The sequence below is a fragment of the Hemiscyllium ocellatum genome, chromosome 14 (genome assembly GCF_020745735.1).
Source record: "Hemiscyllium ocellatum isolate sHemOce1 chromosome 14, sHemOce1.pat.X.cur, whole genome shotgun sequence".
In the NCBI taxonomy this organism is placed as follows: domain Eukaryota; kingdom Metazoa; phylum Chordata; class Chondrichthyes; order Orectolobiformes; family Hemiscylliidae; genus Hemiscyllium; species Hemiscyllium ocellatum.
This window is the reverse complement of record NC_083414.1, coordinates 40,291,959-40,311,042: the sequence shown is the minus strand read 5'-3', so window position 1 is coordinate 40,311,042 and position 19,084 is coordinate 40,291,959. Positions and strand designations below refer to the sequence as shown.

At 39.4% G+C, this 19,084-nt stretch overlaps 1 protein-coding gene across 3 annotated transcripts in view; it reads left to right on the top strand.

The window, feature by feature from the left end:
• Positions 1-19,084, top strand: part of cadpsa (Ca2+-dependent activator protein for secretion a) — a 628,699-nt gene that overhangs the window by 133,310 nt on the left and 476,305 nt on the right. For all 3 annotated transcript variants that reach the window (XM_060835662.1, XM_060835661.1, XM_060835663.1), the window contains exons 2-3: positions 9,837-9,950; positions 14,653-14,985. In XM_060835662.1, the coding sequence (XP_060691645.1) occupies positions 9,837-9,950; positions 14,653-14,985 (447 nt within the window). The remainder of the gene's footprint in view (positions 1-9,836; positions 9,951-14,652; positions 14,986-19,084) is intronic.

The following is a 19,084-nucleotide window of genomic DNA, read 5'->3' as shown; positions in this document are numbered from 1 at the left end:
ATTGGGCTTCTGCAGCATTCAGTACTTACAACATAGAATATAGAATGGTACAGGATGGTAGAGCACAGTCTAGGTCCTTCAGCCTCAATGTTGTGCCAATCTTTTATCCTACTCTAAGATCAAACTAACCTACATATCCTTCATTTTATTATCATCCATGTACCTATCCAAGAGTTGCTATATGTCCCTAATATATCTGACTGTACTACCACCACTGGCAATGCATTCCACGCAATCACCACTCTCCCCTAAACCTTCTTCCAAACACGTTAAAATTATACTCCCTTGTGATAGCCATTTCTGCCCTGGGAGAAAGTCTCTGACTATTCACTCTATCTCTGCCTCTCATCATCTTGTACACCTCTATTAAGTCGCCTCTCACCTTCCTTCACTCCAGTGAGAAAAACCTTGGCTCCCTCGATCTTTCTTCATGAGATGGTCCAAGCAGCTTCTGAGCAAGTCTCCTCTGCACCCTCTTTAAAGCTCCCACATCCTTCCTATAATGAGGCGATTGGAACTGAACACAGTATTCCAAGTGTGGTCTAACTAGTGCTCTATAGACCTTCAGCATAACGTTGAGGCTCTTAAACTCAAGCCCCCTGATAATGAAAGCCAATACACCATACACCTTCGTAACAACCCTATCAACTTGGATGGCAACTTTGAGGGATCTATGGACATGGACCCCAAGGTTCCTCTGTTCCTCCACGCTACTAAGAATCCTGCCTTTAATCCTGTATTCTGCATTCAAGTTCAACCTTCACACTTTTCCAGGTTAGACTCCATCTGCCACTTATCAGCCCAGTTCTGCATCCTGCCATTGTCCCGTTGAAACCTACAACAGCTCTCTATACTCTCCACCACTCCATCAATCCTTGTGTCATCAGCAAACTTACCAACCCACCCTTCAACTTCCTCATCCAAGTCATTTATAAAAATCACAAAGAGCAGAGGTCCCAGAACAGACCCCTACAGACCATCACTAGTCACTGAACTCCAGGCTGAATATTTTACATCTAGCACCACCCTCTATCTTCTATGGGTCAGCCAATTCTGTATCCAGACAGCCAAATTTCCCTGCATCCCATGCTTCCTTACGTTCTGAATGAGCATGCCATGGGAAACCTGATCAAATGCCTTGTTAAAGTCCATGTCTACCACATCCACTGCTCTACCTTCACCAACATGTTTTTCTGCATCCACAAAGAATTCAATAAGGTTTGTGAGGCACGACCTGCCCCTCACAAAGCCATGCTAATTATCTCTAATTAAACTAAGGATTTATGGTTACTTGGAAAACCAATCTCTCAGAATCCTCTCTGATAATTTGTTCACCACAGACGTAAGACTAACTCACCACAAACGTAAGATTATCCCTATTCCCTTCCTTGAACAGGAGAATAACATTTGCCACCCTCCAGTCATCTGGCAGTACTCCGGTGGACAGTGAGGATGCAAAGATCGCCAAACATACAGCAATCTCTTCCCTCGCTTCCTGTTGTAATATTGAGAATGTCCCATTTAGTCCAGGGGATTTATCTATCCATTTAAAAATTTTCAGCACCTTCTGCTTCTTAACAACAGCCTGTTAGAGCATATCATCCCATGTCTACATGGGTTTCCTCCAAGTACTCTGGTTTCTTCCCACAATCCAAAGATGTGCAGGTTAGATGAATTTGCCATGCCAAATTGCCCAGTGTTCAGGGATGTGTAGGTTAGGTGCATTAGTCAGGGATAAATGTAGAGTGATAGGGTAGGGGAATGGATCTGGGAGGGTTACTCTTCGGAGGATCAATGTGACTTGTTGGGCCAAATGGCCTGTTTCCCTACTATTGGGGTTCTAATCTATAAAAAAACGTTTGCCACTTGTTTGACGAAAATGTTTTCCTATAATAAACGTTATTTTTGAGTTTATTAAAAAACCTGATTAAAGTCTCTTTTTTTGTTCCAATTAACATGGGAAAAATGAAACAAATTGACCATTTTTGGTGATTAAGGCATTTATAACTGAAGCATGGTGTAATAAAGTGATTAAGAAGCTATCAGAGATGCATTCCCACATTAAAGAAGGGATAGAATATAAGGGCCAAGATGTTTTATGTTAGAACTGTATAAATACAAATTAGGCCATAGCAAAGTTCTGCAAATAGTGCTGGTTTTTGTATGTCCAAAAGCATCTGCTTACACTACAGATGGGACAGAATAGATTTTCAAAGATTAGATTAGATTCCCAACAGTGTGGAAACAGGCCCTTCGACCCAACAATTCCACACTGACCCTCCGCAGAGCAACCCACTCCCCTACATTTACTCCTTCACCTAACACTACAGGCAATTTAGCACATCTTTGGACTATGGAAGGAAACCAGATGCAGACACTGGGAGAATGTGCAAACTCCACACAGATAATCTGCCCGAGACTGGAATCGAACCTGGGACCCTGATGCAATGAGGTAGCAGTGCTTACCACTGAGCTACCGTGCCGCCCTGTGCCAGGAACAGCGATTTTCTAGCAGTGAAGAAAAATTGGCTTGGCAGAGGTTGGTTCCTTCAGACCAGGAGAGACTTTGGGGAGATTTAATTGAGGCTTATTAAATTGAAGGACCTCCAAGGTAAATAGGAATGTCTGCTTCCCTTAGAGCAGAGGGCAATGTGATCCTACATTTGCATTAACCAGGAGGAGGTGTAGATGTGTGGTGAACAGAAATGTTTTCACAACTTAATGGGTAGTGGGAGCCTGAAACCATACCATTTTTAAAATGCACTAGAAATGTACTTGGAGTGTCATAAGGCATGAGACTGAAGAGCTAAAAAATGAATTACACTGTAGATATTTTACTGTTGCATAAGCCTGACAGCTGAATTATTACTTTCTGTGGCAGAAATTTTGGGGATTCTGTTATGGATGAAGTAAAATATCGCTATAAAATAGATTATATTTAACTACTGTTATGGTCTCTGTAGAACTGGATAACTTTGAAAAACAGATTTGAATTCCCAGTGACCAACTCGAAGGATCATACGACAAGATTTTATGTTTTAGGACCTTTATTGTAATAAAGATACAAAACAAATTAATTAGTTGCAAAAGACAATCATTCAGCCCATTGAGCCTGTTCCGCCATTGGATAACTTCAAGGCTGATCTGATTGTTGCCTTGACTCAGCTGTCCTGTCTCCTTCAATAAGCCTCAATCCATTGTTGGTCAAACATTTGTCAGTCTTGAATGCATACAACAACCAGCTTCCACTGATGCCTGCCAAAGGAAATTCAGTTGACTAAAAACCCTGAGAAAGAAATAGTTACATAATACATTAATTAAAATAAAACAAAAGTTACTCAGCAAATAATGCACTGGACGAGCAAAGAGGTTGTCCAAACACCCCCCCCCCCATGTGACCTAACATGGCAGGTTATATGTCACACTCTGCAGAATTGTTGCCTTCACAGGAACCTGTCCAAACCTACTCTCACTTTCCAACAAACTCACCATTTTGCTATACTGTAATGTCTTGTGTGCAACAAAAATAATTTCCCTCAGTCTTCTGAGAATCTCTAATCCAGTTTAGGCAGCAAGGCCCCATCTGGAGACATCCTTCTGTCCAGTGATGTTAGATCACATCTCTTCAACCAGGAAACCAGCTCCCACCCATGTTTTGCTTGGTGGCTAACAGCACTACCTAAAACAGCAACATTTAATCTCTGGGCTCTTCCTCCCTCTCTATATCCAAAGTTACTGAATCTGAGTATCTGAGAGACTGCCTAGAGCCACCTGTTCCTTTCCTTTGTGATCAGATGTAAAAGCTAGAAGCCAACCTCCATTAAGACCAAACTCTACCCCTCAAACAACAGATCCCCATGGCAACCGTTACATTTGCTTATTACTGGATAGAACGAAATGAAGATAATTTGAAACATAATATCTTAGAAAACATCACACTTGTAACAAGACAGAATTGAAAAATAGAGAACTTAAGCTCAACCTATTGAACCCTAATTACGCCAGGGAATTGCCAAAGTAGTATCTGTGCATCTAAGGAAAAGCTAGAGAAGCATATGGGGAAAAAGAAAATAGAACATTATGATGGCAGATTAAGATGAAAAATGATGGGAGGAGGCACGAATAGTGCATAATCACTGACATGGAGTGTTGTATTTCTGTGTCATTTTTGTGGTTATCAATGTATGGTTGACACTCTGTGGTAAAAATTGAAACCTGATCTATCCCAGAGTTAACATCAATTTACTGATGCTAGGAAGAAAAATACTAGGTAAAGATTTGCTTAAAGATACCTTTTCACTAGCCAGCTTTGAATACCAGTGTTATCAAGTAAGTTAATCACTAACCAGATGTGGCTACCTGATGTATAAATTGCATTTCTGATTCATACATAAAAGATGTGGAGGAGCCACTGTTGGACTGGGATGGACAAAGTTAAAAATCACACAACACCAAGTTATAGTCCAACAGGTTTATTTGGAAGCTTCCAAATAATCCTTTTGGACCATAACCTGGTATTAAATATGTAAATGAGTTCTAGACACCAGATTCAGATGTGACTCTACTGATTCACATAATTTGCACAGTTGAATGAAAATAGCAGAGGGACAAGGAAACCTAAATAAAGTTAGGCAAGGAATATAATGGATGTTTGTCAGCTTAACATAATTATATGAAAATGCTAATAGAGAATGAGACTGAATATTGACAAATCTCTAGGGGTTCCACAAATAGATATGAAAAGAGATAGATGAGGGAATAGCAAGTGCATTAGTCATAATTTTCCAAAGCTCCTTAGATCGAAGAACAAATCCCTCTGGATTGATAACTGATAATGTGCTATTTCCATTTGAAGAAAGGAAGGAGAGGAAAGCTGGATAACTTAGCTGATGCTAAGCTTACACGTGTATGAGCAGGCTACTAGAATCTATCAACACAGAAAGAATGGACAAGAATCAGTGGGTCACAGAGTAGCATGCATTTCTGAGGATGTCATGTTGGATAAATTCATTTGAATTTTATCTTAGAGGAGATCACCCACATGTGGATTGTAAAGTGTTTATGGATGTTGTGTTGGTGGACTTCCAGAAAGCATTTGATAAGGTTTCACAAGGAAACTGATGTTCATCTGCACTTACACCCAGAGTATTGGCATTAACAAAATTAGCTCGATAAAAGCAAAAGACGGTAAATTTAGAAAATGTTGAATAATAACAAAATCGGTAACCTAACTCATTTCCAGCTAATACCTTGTTGACATAGCCATCATCTACATCGGTAAGAGTGATAATGAAATCTCTTGACTGAGCTTTCATATACATGTGATTTCATCACTCAATAGCTGATTGACTCTGCTCCTGATAGAATAGACGCATTGCAGTGTTGATGCATTCAACTCTTTAGATAAACAGTTAACAGTATAAACTTAAAGATACTTCATAAACACTTTGATTTGTTTGAAATGAGTGCAGCTTTTAAAATGATTAGCTCGAGTGGATTAAGTAATTAAGGTATTTGCACTTAATGAGCTGCAAAAAGCTCAAAATAGTCATTGCGCTTAATATGCAATGTCTCTGTAATTGATTTCAGTAGAAATGGGAAATGGATAGTACCATGTCTTGAGGCTGTCTGTTATAATTGTACATCTGGGGACTATGTTTGCAGAAATGAGAAGTCAAGGACTTGGAGGTGTGGCATTCATTGATAATTAGATGGGAAATGGGTAATTTGGGAATAGACATCTGTCTAGGTACAAAAATGACCAGAATTAGTTTTGCTTTGGATGAACCTGATTTTCCTCCGCCTTCTCAACCTTGCACCATTTTCCTCTGGTGTTTTTGCAAGTTAGGAATGCCATGTTTTAAAATGCGAACCTGCCCTGACTAAGGTAATGGTTCCAGTTTAAATTGTGGGTGAAGACCTGATTTCCTCCTGAGCCATTTTCATCTGGTGGTGCAGGTTCTGGGCATCCTTAAAAGTTCTCAAATCTGACATACTTTTAGAAAACTCACTGGGATATTCTGAAAGGTCATTGGAATGCATTTATATGCCTTCAAATGTCACATTAGTTTCTGTTGATGTATTTTTATGTAGTAATTAATCATAGGGATCTGGCCTTCAAAGCTCACTTGATCTTTACATTGACCACCCTTGTGTATTTTTTCATATGTGTTACACTGCTTTTGCAATGGAGAAAACACCATAATTCAGTGAAAAATATTATGAAATGTGGTGTAACTCTACACTGTCAACTCTTCTATTGTGAATTTAATTGGCTGTTGTTTAGTTTAAAAGAAAACTTCTTGACAATTGCAAAAAGGCAACGCTTCAAAAAAGATCAAACCTGCTATCTTACATTGATTGACAAGCATTCTATTTTGAAATTGAAATATCTGCTGTTTTTCTTTAATAGGTAGTGGTTTATTGTTTGGAAAGCTGTGACCATTATAAATGTCTATCTGAGGTTCAAGTTTTACCATAGTAGATGTTCCATTTACCTGTGAATGGGTGAAAGTTTTAAGAAATTATCATAAAAGGTTATTGCTTTGATCTTGTTTCCAGCTTGTTGACACACTTTATTAGGATTACAAGTTTTTTTTTCACAAGGCAGAATGCATGTTCTTTCTTTGAATCAGTGACATGAAGATTTTTTTTTGCAAGGATTACATAATATTTTTCATGGAATCTGAGGACTATACATAGGCAATACTGAGTTATACTTATGGAGGATACCTGGAGGCATAAAGGTGGCTTGTGCTGGTAAGAGTGATCTAAGAGTATACAAGGTGGTGTAGCACTAGAATGGATGACATAAGGATGCATGGAAGACACATTTCAAGGTATAGAATTAGCAAGAGTGCTCTGAGGGGTTGCTGAGCTGCATAATGGGTTGAATTGGAGGATGAAGGAGGTGAGATGGTTAGGGAGTCTTTTAAATACTGTTTAAACACTGGGATACTCTGTTGGAGAACCATGGCAGATCTTATAATTGATTCAGCTCTGCACTGTCATTTCTCCTACATTCCAGCATGGCTTTGAAAATTGTACTGGAAGCAATGTGAAATGACAAAAATGGCATGTGAATGGGTTGGGGGTGCAGCTTGAGCTGTGAAAGTATTCAGGTCAGCTTTTCCTGAGCCCTGAAGAAGACTCTCAGCTCTTGATGACAGGGTAAAGAAGAACTTCGCTGATTAGTGGGATACAAGAAGTGGTTTTACCCAAGGAATCGGTCATGGTCCATGTGTGTAGATATAGGTGATGCAAGTTTACAGATGAAACAATGGTGGGAGGTATAATATATTTTGTGTATGGGAAAATGAAGATACAAAGGGATAATTGACAGGTTAGATGGATTAGCACACCTACAATAACTGGTATGCAATGTAGGGAAGTGTCAGGTCATCCACTTTGAATGCGAGAAAGATATCAAAATGTTTTAACTGGAAGCTATGAAGGAATCAAGAAATATAGGCATCATTATGTAAGAAAAACATGCACGGGACAAACCACATAATCAAAAGAATGTGAATGGATTATTGGCCTTTATCTCAAGGGAGTTGGAATTCAAAAAATGAAATCATGCATCTGTTTACAAATGCTTATATATAACACAGATGGTGTGCTGTCTTCAATATTGGACATTGAAGTTCAGAGAAAATAAATTTGTCTTGAAAGTTGTGTACACACCGATTCATCAACATTTACCCATAAGCATAGCTATATTTGGATTAATATGCAATTTTTTAGAAAAATCAGTAGTGAAGACAAGAAAAGTACATTCTAACATAATATGTCAATCGCACAGGCTGATATTTAGAGTTGAAAAACACTTCTGCTGCTGTTTTGGAATTCTGGGTTCCTCAGTAGTTAAATAATCAGTGTTCATAATGCCATGAATAGCATGGTCAGTTTTGAAAGGTGAATCCTTATCACTGCTTACTATGTTATATCACCTACTTCGACAATGTGCTGCTACCATTCTCTTTTCTCATAAAGAATCTATAGTCTTGTGTAGTGGAGGAAAACCCCTTATTTTGCACCAGCACATTATATAACATTATCTCTCGCACTCTCTTGTGTCCGTCCACTGCAGGTCTCTCTCTCACGTGCACACGTGAGCGCTCTCTCTCTCTCTCTCTCTCTCTCTCTCTCACACACGCACTCTTTCTCTCAGCAAGGACATCTATCTGTGGTAGGCCCAAAGCGTGGATTTGGGGACTAGACGGGTTGTCGACCGCGATGGTGACAGTGCCTGGACCAGCTACATCTGGCTGCAGTAGGCCTGAAGTATGGACTCTTGGCAGGGTCGTCATTGTTATACCTGGAGTCATGACATCTGGCTTACCTTCCAGGGACCTTGCAGAGCCCTGGAGGTGTATTTGGAAGACTCCCTTTAAAGAAGATGAACTCTATTTATGTAATTTCTTTTTATTGTTTTTGTTATTCAAAATGGCACTATATTGTAGTGACAAAATACTTTTCACTGTGTCTTTCCATATATTTGTGACAATAAAGAACTCAATGACTCACTTGTCATCTAACTCAAAAAGGCTCTTGTCTTAAATAAGATGTAGTTTATTGCAAGATAGCAATTGTATACAAGTTATTTTAAGATGACATTGTGACAGAGACCTTGAGAAAGGCCTGGAAGTTAAGTCACACTCCTCTGTCTTAGGCTGTTCTGCACTAAGTCCATACGATGTCATCATAGTGGGTGTTGCATACGACACTCCTCAGCTCTTTTAGATCTTCCAGTAGCTTGTTTATCTGCTTTGACCTCACTAAGAAAATGCTGCAGCCTGGAAGTGTTAGAACTAACTGGATAACTATAGTTAGTTATAACTAACTGTACCACATCTGTGATTCCTGAAGCGTGCTACTGGCAAGAGACTGAGTGTAAGAGAAATGCTTCCTGCAGAAAAAGAGAGAGAAAGGGCTGTTTTCTGTGCTCGGTTTAATGGAATTAGCAGCATCAAGTTTATAACCAATTTTCTAAAGTTCAAAGGTGTATTGCATGAGGTAGTTAAGACTGGAAAAAAATAGGGTGCCTATCTATGATATCACTGTTGACATATCTCCAATTGCTATGGGAGTGATTGTTATTGCAGTACTGTGTTACTCAAGCATGAAGGAAAAACTGAAAACAATGCTCTATATTTACCATGATAAGTTCATGGGAATATTAACATTCCAGTTTAAAAAAAAGTATTTAGTTACATTTATTTAGCTGAGAGTAGCAAACACCCTACCTTGGGGAAACAGTGACTGAAAACACTGGGAAAGACTGGGATTTGAGCTCTGATCTAATGCATTAGGCAGGAATGATGTCAGAAACAATGAGCATTTGCACTTGTACTTAATGTTTAGTATTAATGGCACACGACTTTGATTCCTTAGTTATTGATAAAGAATGACTCTGATTCCTCTGGAGAGAGTCCAGTATACTCTGGTGAGAAGTTTTCTTCATTAATTTTGCTGATGGTGATCAGTTAGGGCTCACTTTCCTTTTCACATGCAGTTTTGTTCCACATGCAGTCTTAAATTTTAAAATAAAGAGCAGAAGAAACAAGTATACTGTTGAGATTGCAGTTTTTAACACAAAAGATCAGCCCTTGAAAAACATCTGACAATGATTCAAGTGGTCTGAGGCATTGCAGGTTTGAATGAAAAGGCGCAGTGGTATCGTGACATGATTTGTTTGGACAGGTTGAATTTGAAACTAAACCTTTTATATTGTAATATTGATGCAGCAGTTTTCTGACACTTTGAACTGAATAGCTTTTGGAAGGTTTCATTATTGATATGGATTTATTTATTCTTGTCTTTGTCTTTTCTAGATAAATAAGCAGCAATTGCAGACAGTCAAAGATCGCTTTCAGGCTTTCCTGAATGGGGAAACACAGATTGTGGCTGATGAGGCCTTTATCAATGCTGTGCAAAGTTACTTTGAGGTAAGATCATTTTTCTTGTAAGATTTTGTTTCTTTCAGTTCAGGTTTTTCTCACCTGTTTTGGAAAACAGTAAATTGATATTGCTGAATGCTGTGATTGTACATTTTTTTCTTGGATATATATCTGTCTTCCTCCAGGACTGAATATCCTTGACAGTATTGCTTATTTATTAAAGTTGTCCTTTTACCATTGCAATGTTTAGTGTTGCATTGATTGCTGACAGGCTACCAAGAGGAAAATGTTTATGTATCGATGGAATTGGTCTCACTCTATTGAATTCAGAGGAGACAGAGTTTTAAACCATAGCATTTAAATAAGTAATTACGATGTGTGAATAAATGCTTTTATTATGTATAATTGATTCAACCTTTAACTAAGGGAAAAAGAACTTTTTCTATAACAGTCTGGGGGTCTAACAGGGATAAGTACACAGGCAGTGAGCTCCAAACTCCCAACAACCCCAAATAACAACTTTTCACCGGTTTCTTTCACTGATTATTCTTTGACACTTCAGCAGTGTATTCTTATGAATTCATAGAACAGAAAAATGCAGAGCTGGAGATCTGGAACAAACACAAACAGGAAGTGCTGAAGAAAGCATCTAGACAGAAAAAAAAGTTAAAGTTTCAAGTCCAGTAACCTTTCATCGGAACTGAAAGCAGCTGGGATAAAGTGATATTTATGCTGATGATGGGTTGGGGAGGGGGGAGAGAGGGAATGAGACAGATAAATGGAGACAGTGCCCAGCGAGAGAGAAAAGGCAAGTAGACCAAAGGGATTGTTGGTTAGTAATCCAGGGAACAAAAGGTGATAACAGGGACTGAGAGTACTTGAAAATTCATTGGCTGTGCTGAGAGCAACTTGTACAGGACAGGACCTGGGATGGGCAGGTGGTGGGTAGCAGGTGAAAGGAGGTGTTCATGCTCTGAAGTTGTTAAACTCAGTGTTGTCAGTGTTGAAAGCTGTAAGGCGCCTAGGTGGAAGATGTGGTCCATGATATGGAGGGGCCAATGTTGGACTGGAGTTAAAAATCACACAACACCAGGTTATAGTCCAACAGGTTTATTGTTCATCAGGTGGGGCAGAATCATAGGACACAGAATTTGTAGTAAAAGATCGAAGTATCATACAACTGAAGCGATGTATTGAACAAACCTAGATTGCTGTTGAGTCTTTAATCACTTAGAGTGGAGTGTCGTTCGTTTAGTTTGCATTGCAGCAAATGTATCCTCATGAATTGTTTGGCTCATTGCTTTGATCTTTCTCTCTGTTCTCAATGGTCAAACTATCCCTCTCTCAGTCACTTTCTCTCTCTTCCTACAACACTCACTTTCTGTATTCTCTTTCTCAAGGAGTCCTTTCTCATCCAATGTATCCTGGATCTGCATACTGTTCACCAGCCCTGTTTTTAATGATTGAAACTCTACCAATCAGTTTTAACAGTGAAACCTCTGTGAGGAGTTTAATTTCTTTGACATTTAGAAATTTATTCTAGTTTATAAGTTATTTCATTTAAGAATAATGCATGTTTTCTTTTTTCTAACAAGAAATTTCCACAACAACCCAACTCCAGAATGTATATTAGTTTTTATGGAAAAATTGAATTTATTTGACTTGGCATTTTCTAGGGCCACTGTTATGAGATAAAGTGAGGAATTACTGTGCCATGTGGCATTAATTAGTCTGTTACATTACAATTACTGATTTCTGATTATCCATCTGCTTTAAATGTGTATTTTTAAGGTGCATACCTACATTGGCATTTTTATTGTCAGAAATTTCTCATTTAAGTCTTGCTGTCATTCTCTGTGTTTTGTTTTTTTTCTGCTTGTTACATAATTCGTGTCACTAACATTTCTGTAAGTCTGCTGGGTGCTTGGTAACAGAGACCCTCCTGAATAGAGAGTCTTGTTGCTGACTTGTTTCATCTCCCACTCTTCAGTGCAAACATAAGAAAAACAAATTTCAAACAAGCACAGCATGCACACTACAGGACAAAAGGTTGCAGATTAGTCAAGGTGAGTTGCCTTTGGCTGATGTGTTGCCATGGAAAAAGTAATGGGGGAGCTAAAGGTTCCCCAAGCTCCTAAATAATTCAAAGAAGGTGTAGGCTTTGAACATATTCTCTTTGTTTCCAGAGAATCAATGCCCATAAATGTTTGTATGTCACTTATAGCCAGTGTAAATGAACCACATGATGAGCTTAACTGATTAACTTTAATTGGTTGTTAGTGTAGTTATTAGAGCACTCTAGAATTGTTCAGTAGATGCTGCCCAATAGTGGAACACATCCAATGGTAAATGCTTTGTTTTTGGTTTAGCATCATGTACATTACTTATGGCATCCAAAAGAGCATTTTTTTTCAATGAACCAATCACTGGGAATATATACCTAACAGCACACCAGCACGGTAAGATGCAGGCAAATTGTCTCAAAAAACTGAACAATAGATTAAGCAAGCTGTTACATTCTGCTTCTGTGCAGTAACTATTGTGGGTATTGCAAGTGGCTATTTTCCATTAACAAGGTAGTACTATCAGTTCAAAAATACATGTCACATGTCACATAATTGAACAAAAATATTTATGAATTTCTGCAAGTTTAATTTATGTTCGCTGGAAGCAATATTCAATCATACACAGGCAGACACTGTCTGTATGTGTACAAGCCTGGAACATTTTTGAATTGCCTGGAAACTTGGGAAGCCTATAGTCACTTGTGACATTTTCCATGGCAATACTTTGGCCCATCAAAGTCATCTTGCCAACCAGCCAGTACCCTTTTCTAGTGTAGTGTAAGTAGTTGTGATGATTTGATTAATTCAAGATGAGAAACTTTGAAAATTTGTATTTCTTTTCAGCAAACTGCTTGTCTGTCTCTTCTTCTTTCTGAGTCTTTGTAAAATTATCTTCACACTTTGTTGCAGAAACTGTGTTAAATTATATCTTACTGATTTCCACTCTATATGCTTCTTCTGTACTTGTTTCTCATCCAATTCTCTCTTGCAGAACTCTGGAATCTAAGGATTCAACCTGATAAAAGTTGTAGAAATTATCTTATCTTTTTCCGATACAGTGGACTAGTCTTACTTGTTTTGTTGTGCTTACTTATACATTTCTATCTCGGCCTCATACCTATAATTCCACCCTCCAGAATTCTGGCTATGAAGCATTCTTTCTTTCAGTCATGAGGGAATGAAACGTAAGAGTGCTGCTAGGATTAACAATTGAGGAGGCTGTGCTTACTCAAGGGTGTAAAAGTGGACAGTGGTCAGCTAGGGTCTGAGAGAGAGAGAGAGAGAGATCAGGAATACCGTGAACAGTTAGATGATGTCAGGGAAGAAGCAAGAAGAGGTGCTTTTTGATCTGACTGGTTCGTTAAAGCACTAGTAATTTATAAGATAGATCTCATGATAATAGTTTTTTTTTCAATACTTGTAATGGATCTCAGTCTACATTCGTGATATAGACATTACTTTTCCTCCATTTCCAGGCCCTTGTTTCCAATGGGTGTAATGACATGCAGCATTGAGCATTGGCTGTCACAAAATTCCATGTTAAAAATTGGTGTAAGTGAAACCCAGAGTTAATTCAAGATTGGGAATGTGTTTCTTACATCACAGCAATGTCTGCACTACAAAGTATTTAATTGTTTCTCAAGCAAACATACATCCATAACTGGAAGAGCATTGCATAAAGAATGGGATTTTTAACTATGTGGCTTAAGGCAGCAAATTTAGCACCAAGAGGAATATATACAGATTTTCTGGTGTACATGCCTGACCATGGCTCCAAGGTAGAGGAGGGAATATTCTGGGGAGACACTTGTCTTTCACTTGCAAGAAATAGACCTCAGTGTTGGGTCTGAGAAAGAGCACACAAATAAATGAGACAGTAAATAATGATAGATCACAATAGCACTACAAGGTTTGTCTCCAAATGTTACAGAGTAATCACTCAACATTTCTCATTATTATCTGTAGTTATCAATTGAAATTATCATAAATAATTTAATTGCATTTAATCTTTGTTCATCAATGTTATGCCTTTTTCATGTGTTAAGTTCAAATCATAGAATAGTTTTGCAGAGAAAGCATTCAGCCAGTTAATCACACTGCCACACTCTTTCCCTATACCCTGCATTTTATGTCCATCAAGTATTTATCCTATTAATTTTTGAAGATTACTATTGATCTGTATCAACACTTTATCAGACAGAACATTTCAAATCCTCGCCAGTCATTATATATAGATTATTCCTTATGCTACCTCTGGTTCTTTTGCCAATCATATCTGTGTCTTCTGGATAGCTGCTGTGTGGGATAATTTAATTTTATTTACTTTATCTAAACCTCGGTTTTTAAACCCCTCTGTTAAATCCCCTCCTGGTCTTCTCTGCTTATCAGAGAACAATCCCAACGTTTCCAGGTCATCCAGTTATAAAGTCTCATTCTTTGAACGATTTCAGTAAATCTCTTCTATATCCTCTCTGGAGTCTTTATGTCCTTCCTGTGGTGTGGGGTGGTATGCCTAGAAATTATATTTTTCAACTTCTTTACCTGTTATTCAAAGATCAGTCATCATTTTATTCTGAAATTTTGAGGATTTAATTTGAAGCATTATTTTTTGTAGAATTTATTTTAGTAACATCTGAAATAATTTAGAATTGTCATTTTTGTTTCAATTGCTTCATGTATTCTAGGTGTTTCTGAAAAGCGACCGTGTGTCCAGAATGGTGCAAAGTGGTGGTTGCTCTGCCAATGATTCTCGAGAAGTGTTTAAGAAACATATTGAAAAGCGAGTTCGAAGTTTGCCAGAAATTGATGGCCTGAGCAAGGAGACAGTCCTGAGTTCCTGGATGGCAAAGTTTGATGCAATATACCGTGGTGAAGAGGATCCACGCAAGCAACAGGCCAAAATGACAGCTAGTGCAGCTTCGGAGCTGATCCTCAGCAAGGAGCAGCTGTATGAGATGTTCCAGCAAATCCTTGGGATAAAAAAGTTCGAGCACCAGCTACTCTATAATGCTTGTCAGGTGAAGGCATCTTTTTCTATGTTTCCTGTTATGGTGCATGCTGTTAACTCGCGGAAAGCAGCTTGCTGTCACTAATCATTGATAATCTGTGATTTGAGGGTGCCTTCCATTTGCAGAGGCAATGGGATGTAGAGATAATGATCATGAGATTGCATCTGATTACAAAACAGAGGTAAAGGAAGTAAAAAGCATTTTGATGTCTAAGTGGTGTTAGCTGGCAATTGTTATTTTTAGACAATGTTGCAAGAATTCTCCTATCCTCTGGATGAGTAAAAATATTTCCAGACCCCCTTGTACCTGCTGTATTGTTTGACATGTTACTGCTTGCTTAGTTTAATAGCTAAAGCAAAATTTTATTTACTCAAAATTATCATTTCACTTGTTGAAATATAAATTTAAATCTATGCAGGTGGATCAGACATTGAGGCTGCGTTGGTTGGAAGTGCAAAAGAATGATAGTAAATTGACATCTCTTTCCTTGTAGTTCATGATGATACATTTTAGAATCGTGATAGAAGAATCTGTCTGAGAGTCTGGAACTTGAGAGATAAGGTGGTTAAGGAATGTGTGTGTTCCACCTTGTCCAGAATGGAGGTTGACAGTTGGTGGTTTTCTCAGGAAACTGGGACACACAGGCATATTGATCAAACCTTTGCTGGTTTACGTATACATCCCCCTTTTTTCAGATTAGTAGTTGTCTAATTATTTTTCAAAATACTGTGTTTCTCTTACTGGCAGTTGCTCTGTTTAGATTGCCTCCACTGTTCTGGGTTTAACTTAGTTTTGATAAATGAGAATTGTTCCAAGTCTGAAAGTTTCAGTTGTTAAAAAATCCATGGTCAATTGAACGATAATTCCTATAAACTGCAAAAAAGGATGGCATTGTCTGTAAATCTGCAATAGAATTTAAAATATTGGGAATATAATGCAGATCAGGCAGTATCTATAAGAAGGAACCAGAAATGTTTTGCTTTATATCCTTGTCAAATCTGATGAAGGACACTGGAAAACTATAATCTGTTGTCTTATTTTGCTGACTAACCTGCTGTATATCTCCAGCAGGTTTTTATTTGAAATTTCCTGTCAGCCATTCTCAACATTATAAGTTACGATCAGTTTCAGTTTCAACATGTATTCGAAACCAAAGGTTTACGCCCATGGTGAAGCAACTACTTGTGGATTGAATGTTACTTTTTCTGAAACACTTTTTTTTGGCTTGGCACCTGTAGGTGGATTGATGTGATTTAATTATCACTACTTAAAGGAGACAATAGAAAATTAACTATCATTTTTAACCTTCTATTATATTCTGGAGAAATTTGATCCCATGTATAACATTTAGGGAGCATTTCAGGGTGGCAGGGTGGCACGGTGGCTCAGTGGTTAGCACTGCTGCCTCACAGCACCAGGGTCCCAGGTTCAATTCTAGCCTTGGGTGACTGTGCAATCTCCACACAGACATTCTCCCCGTGTCTGCGTGGGTTTCCTCCAGGTGCTCCGGTTTCCTCCCACAGTCCAAAGATGTGCAGGTCAGGTGAATTGGCCCTGCTAAATTGCCCATAGTGTTAGGTGAATTAGTCAGAGGGAGATGGGTCTGGGTGGGTTACTCTTCGGAGGGTCGGTGTGGATTGGTTGGGCCGAAGGGCCTGTTTCCACACTGTAAGGAATCTAATCTAATATACAACAGAATGGAAACAACTTGTATTATTTGGCAACTTTCAGAATCTCAAGATGTTCCTAAGCATTTCACAGTCAGTTGATTACTTTTGAAGGGGCTTCACCATGGTAAAATAGATAAAGTGGCAGCCAGTCTAACCACAGAAAGATTGCACAAACAATGTGATAATCCCTGGAGACTTATTTTCTGAAGTAATGTTGGATGAGGGATCTATATTAAGCTGGACCCAGTGAGAATTCCCCTGCTGCTGATCTTTGAATAGCTCCAAAAGAAGGCTGCAGTCAAAAGGTTCATAATTGGATTCATGGGTCAGTCATTGCAGACCAGGAGTTAGGAAATGTTGGATAGATATTGAGGGATTGAAGTTTGTAGCTGTACAAGCTGTATTGTTGGTGAAGCCACTTTTGAAGTATTATGTGTGTTTCTAGTCACCCTGCTATAGGAAGGATATTATTAAATTAGATAGGGTGTAGAAAAGACTTACAACGATGTTACTGGGGCTAGAGGATTATGAGGAGAGGCTGGATAGGCTGGGAGTTTTTTCACTGGAGTGAAGGAGGTTGTGGGGAGACCTTATTGAGATTTATAAAATCACGAGAAGCAGCGATAAGGTAAATAGCAAAGGTCTTTTCCTTCGGGTAGGGGATTTCAAAACTAAAGGCCATAATTTTAAGATGAGAGGAGAAAGATTTAAAAGGGACCTGAGCAGTAACTTTTTCACAAGAGGGTGGTGCCTATATGGAATAAACTGTCAGAGAAAGTGGTAGATGCAGGTACAATTACAACATTTGAAAGATGTTTGAATAAGTACTTGAGTGGGAAAGGTTTGGAGGGATATGGGCCAAGTGCAGGCAAATGTGCCTGGTTTAGTTTGGAAAACCTGGTTGGCATGGACACGTTGGACCAAAGGGTCTGTTTACATGCTGCATGACTCTGACTTTATAAGAACAGAAACCTGGTTGATACTTTCCTGATGAAGGGCTCTGGCCCGAAACGTCGAATTTCCTGTTCCTTGGATGCTGCCTGACCTGCTGTGCTTTAACCAGCAACACATTTTCAGCTCTGATACTTTTAATCAACTTGGGTCCAAAAGAGAGAGAAACTGGATATTCTGCATAAGATTCTGCATATTTTCAAAATCCTTTAACTTTTGTGACTACTCAAGAATAACAGGACTTGATTTCTATTTCAACACCCCGTTGAGGCGTAACTGAACAATGGGGCAAAGACGTTCCATACATTAATCATTGAGCAGGGTGTAAGCAAGGGTGCCTACAGTCACAAAGGATAGGGTCATTATCAAAAGGGCGAGGCAGTCAAGACTTAAGGAGGAAAGCAGATTATTGTATTAAAGTGGGATCAATGATGATGAAGGGTGTACGGAACAGCATTGGAGGGCAAGATAGGCTATGAGAGTCAGGCTTATTGGTAGTGACCACAGTAGTGGCCTTTGATGATGTAGCATAGAGCACCAGAATGGAATCCTTAAGATGTAACATCAGGGGTCACAGGGCAAGAAGGACCGTTGGTAGCTAAAGTTCTCTGTCATTGATAACTGGTCACTATTCCATAGTAAAAAGTGAGGTCTGCAGATGCTGGAGATCACAGCTGCAAATGTGTTGCTGGTCAAAGCACAGCAGGCCAGGCAGCATCTCAGGAATAGGGAATTCGACGTTTCGAGCATAAGCCCTTCATCGGGAATGAGAGAGAGAGCCAAGCAGGCTAAGATAAAAGGTAGGGAGGAGGGACTTGGGGGAGGGGCGATGGAGGTGGGATAGGTGGAAGGAGGTCAAGGTGAGGGTGATAGGCTGGAGTGGGGTGGGGGCGGAGAGGTCAGGAAGGAGATTGCAGGTTAGGAGGGCGGTGCTGAGTTGAGGGAACCGACTGAGCCAAGGTGGGGGGAGGGGAAATGAGGAAACTGGAGAAATCTGAATTCATACCTTGTGGTTGGAGGGTTCCCAGGCGGAAGATGAGGCGCTCCTCCTCCAGCCGTCATGTTGTTATGTTCTGCCGGTGGAGGAGTCCAAGGACCTGCATGTCCTCGGTGGAGTGGGAGGGAGAGTTAAAGTGTTGAGCCACGGGGTGGTTGGGTTGGTTGGTCCGGGCGGCCCAGAGGTGTTCTTTGAAGCGTTCCGCAAGTAAGCGGCCTGTCTCTCCAATGTAGAGGAGGCCACATCGGGTGCAGCGGATGCAATAGGTGATGTGTGTGGAGGTACAGGTGAACTTGTGGCGGATATGGAAGGATCCCTTGGGGCCTTGGAGGGAAGTGAATGTGGAGGTGTGGGCGCAAGGGTCAATTCCATAGACCAGTCAACTTCCTGTGACCGACAAGAGCTATATCTGTACACTTCCCTCCGCTCCAACCCAGACTTTAATTACTGTTTATTCAAATAATTGCCTATACAATGCTTGAAATGGGAG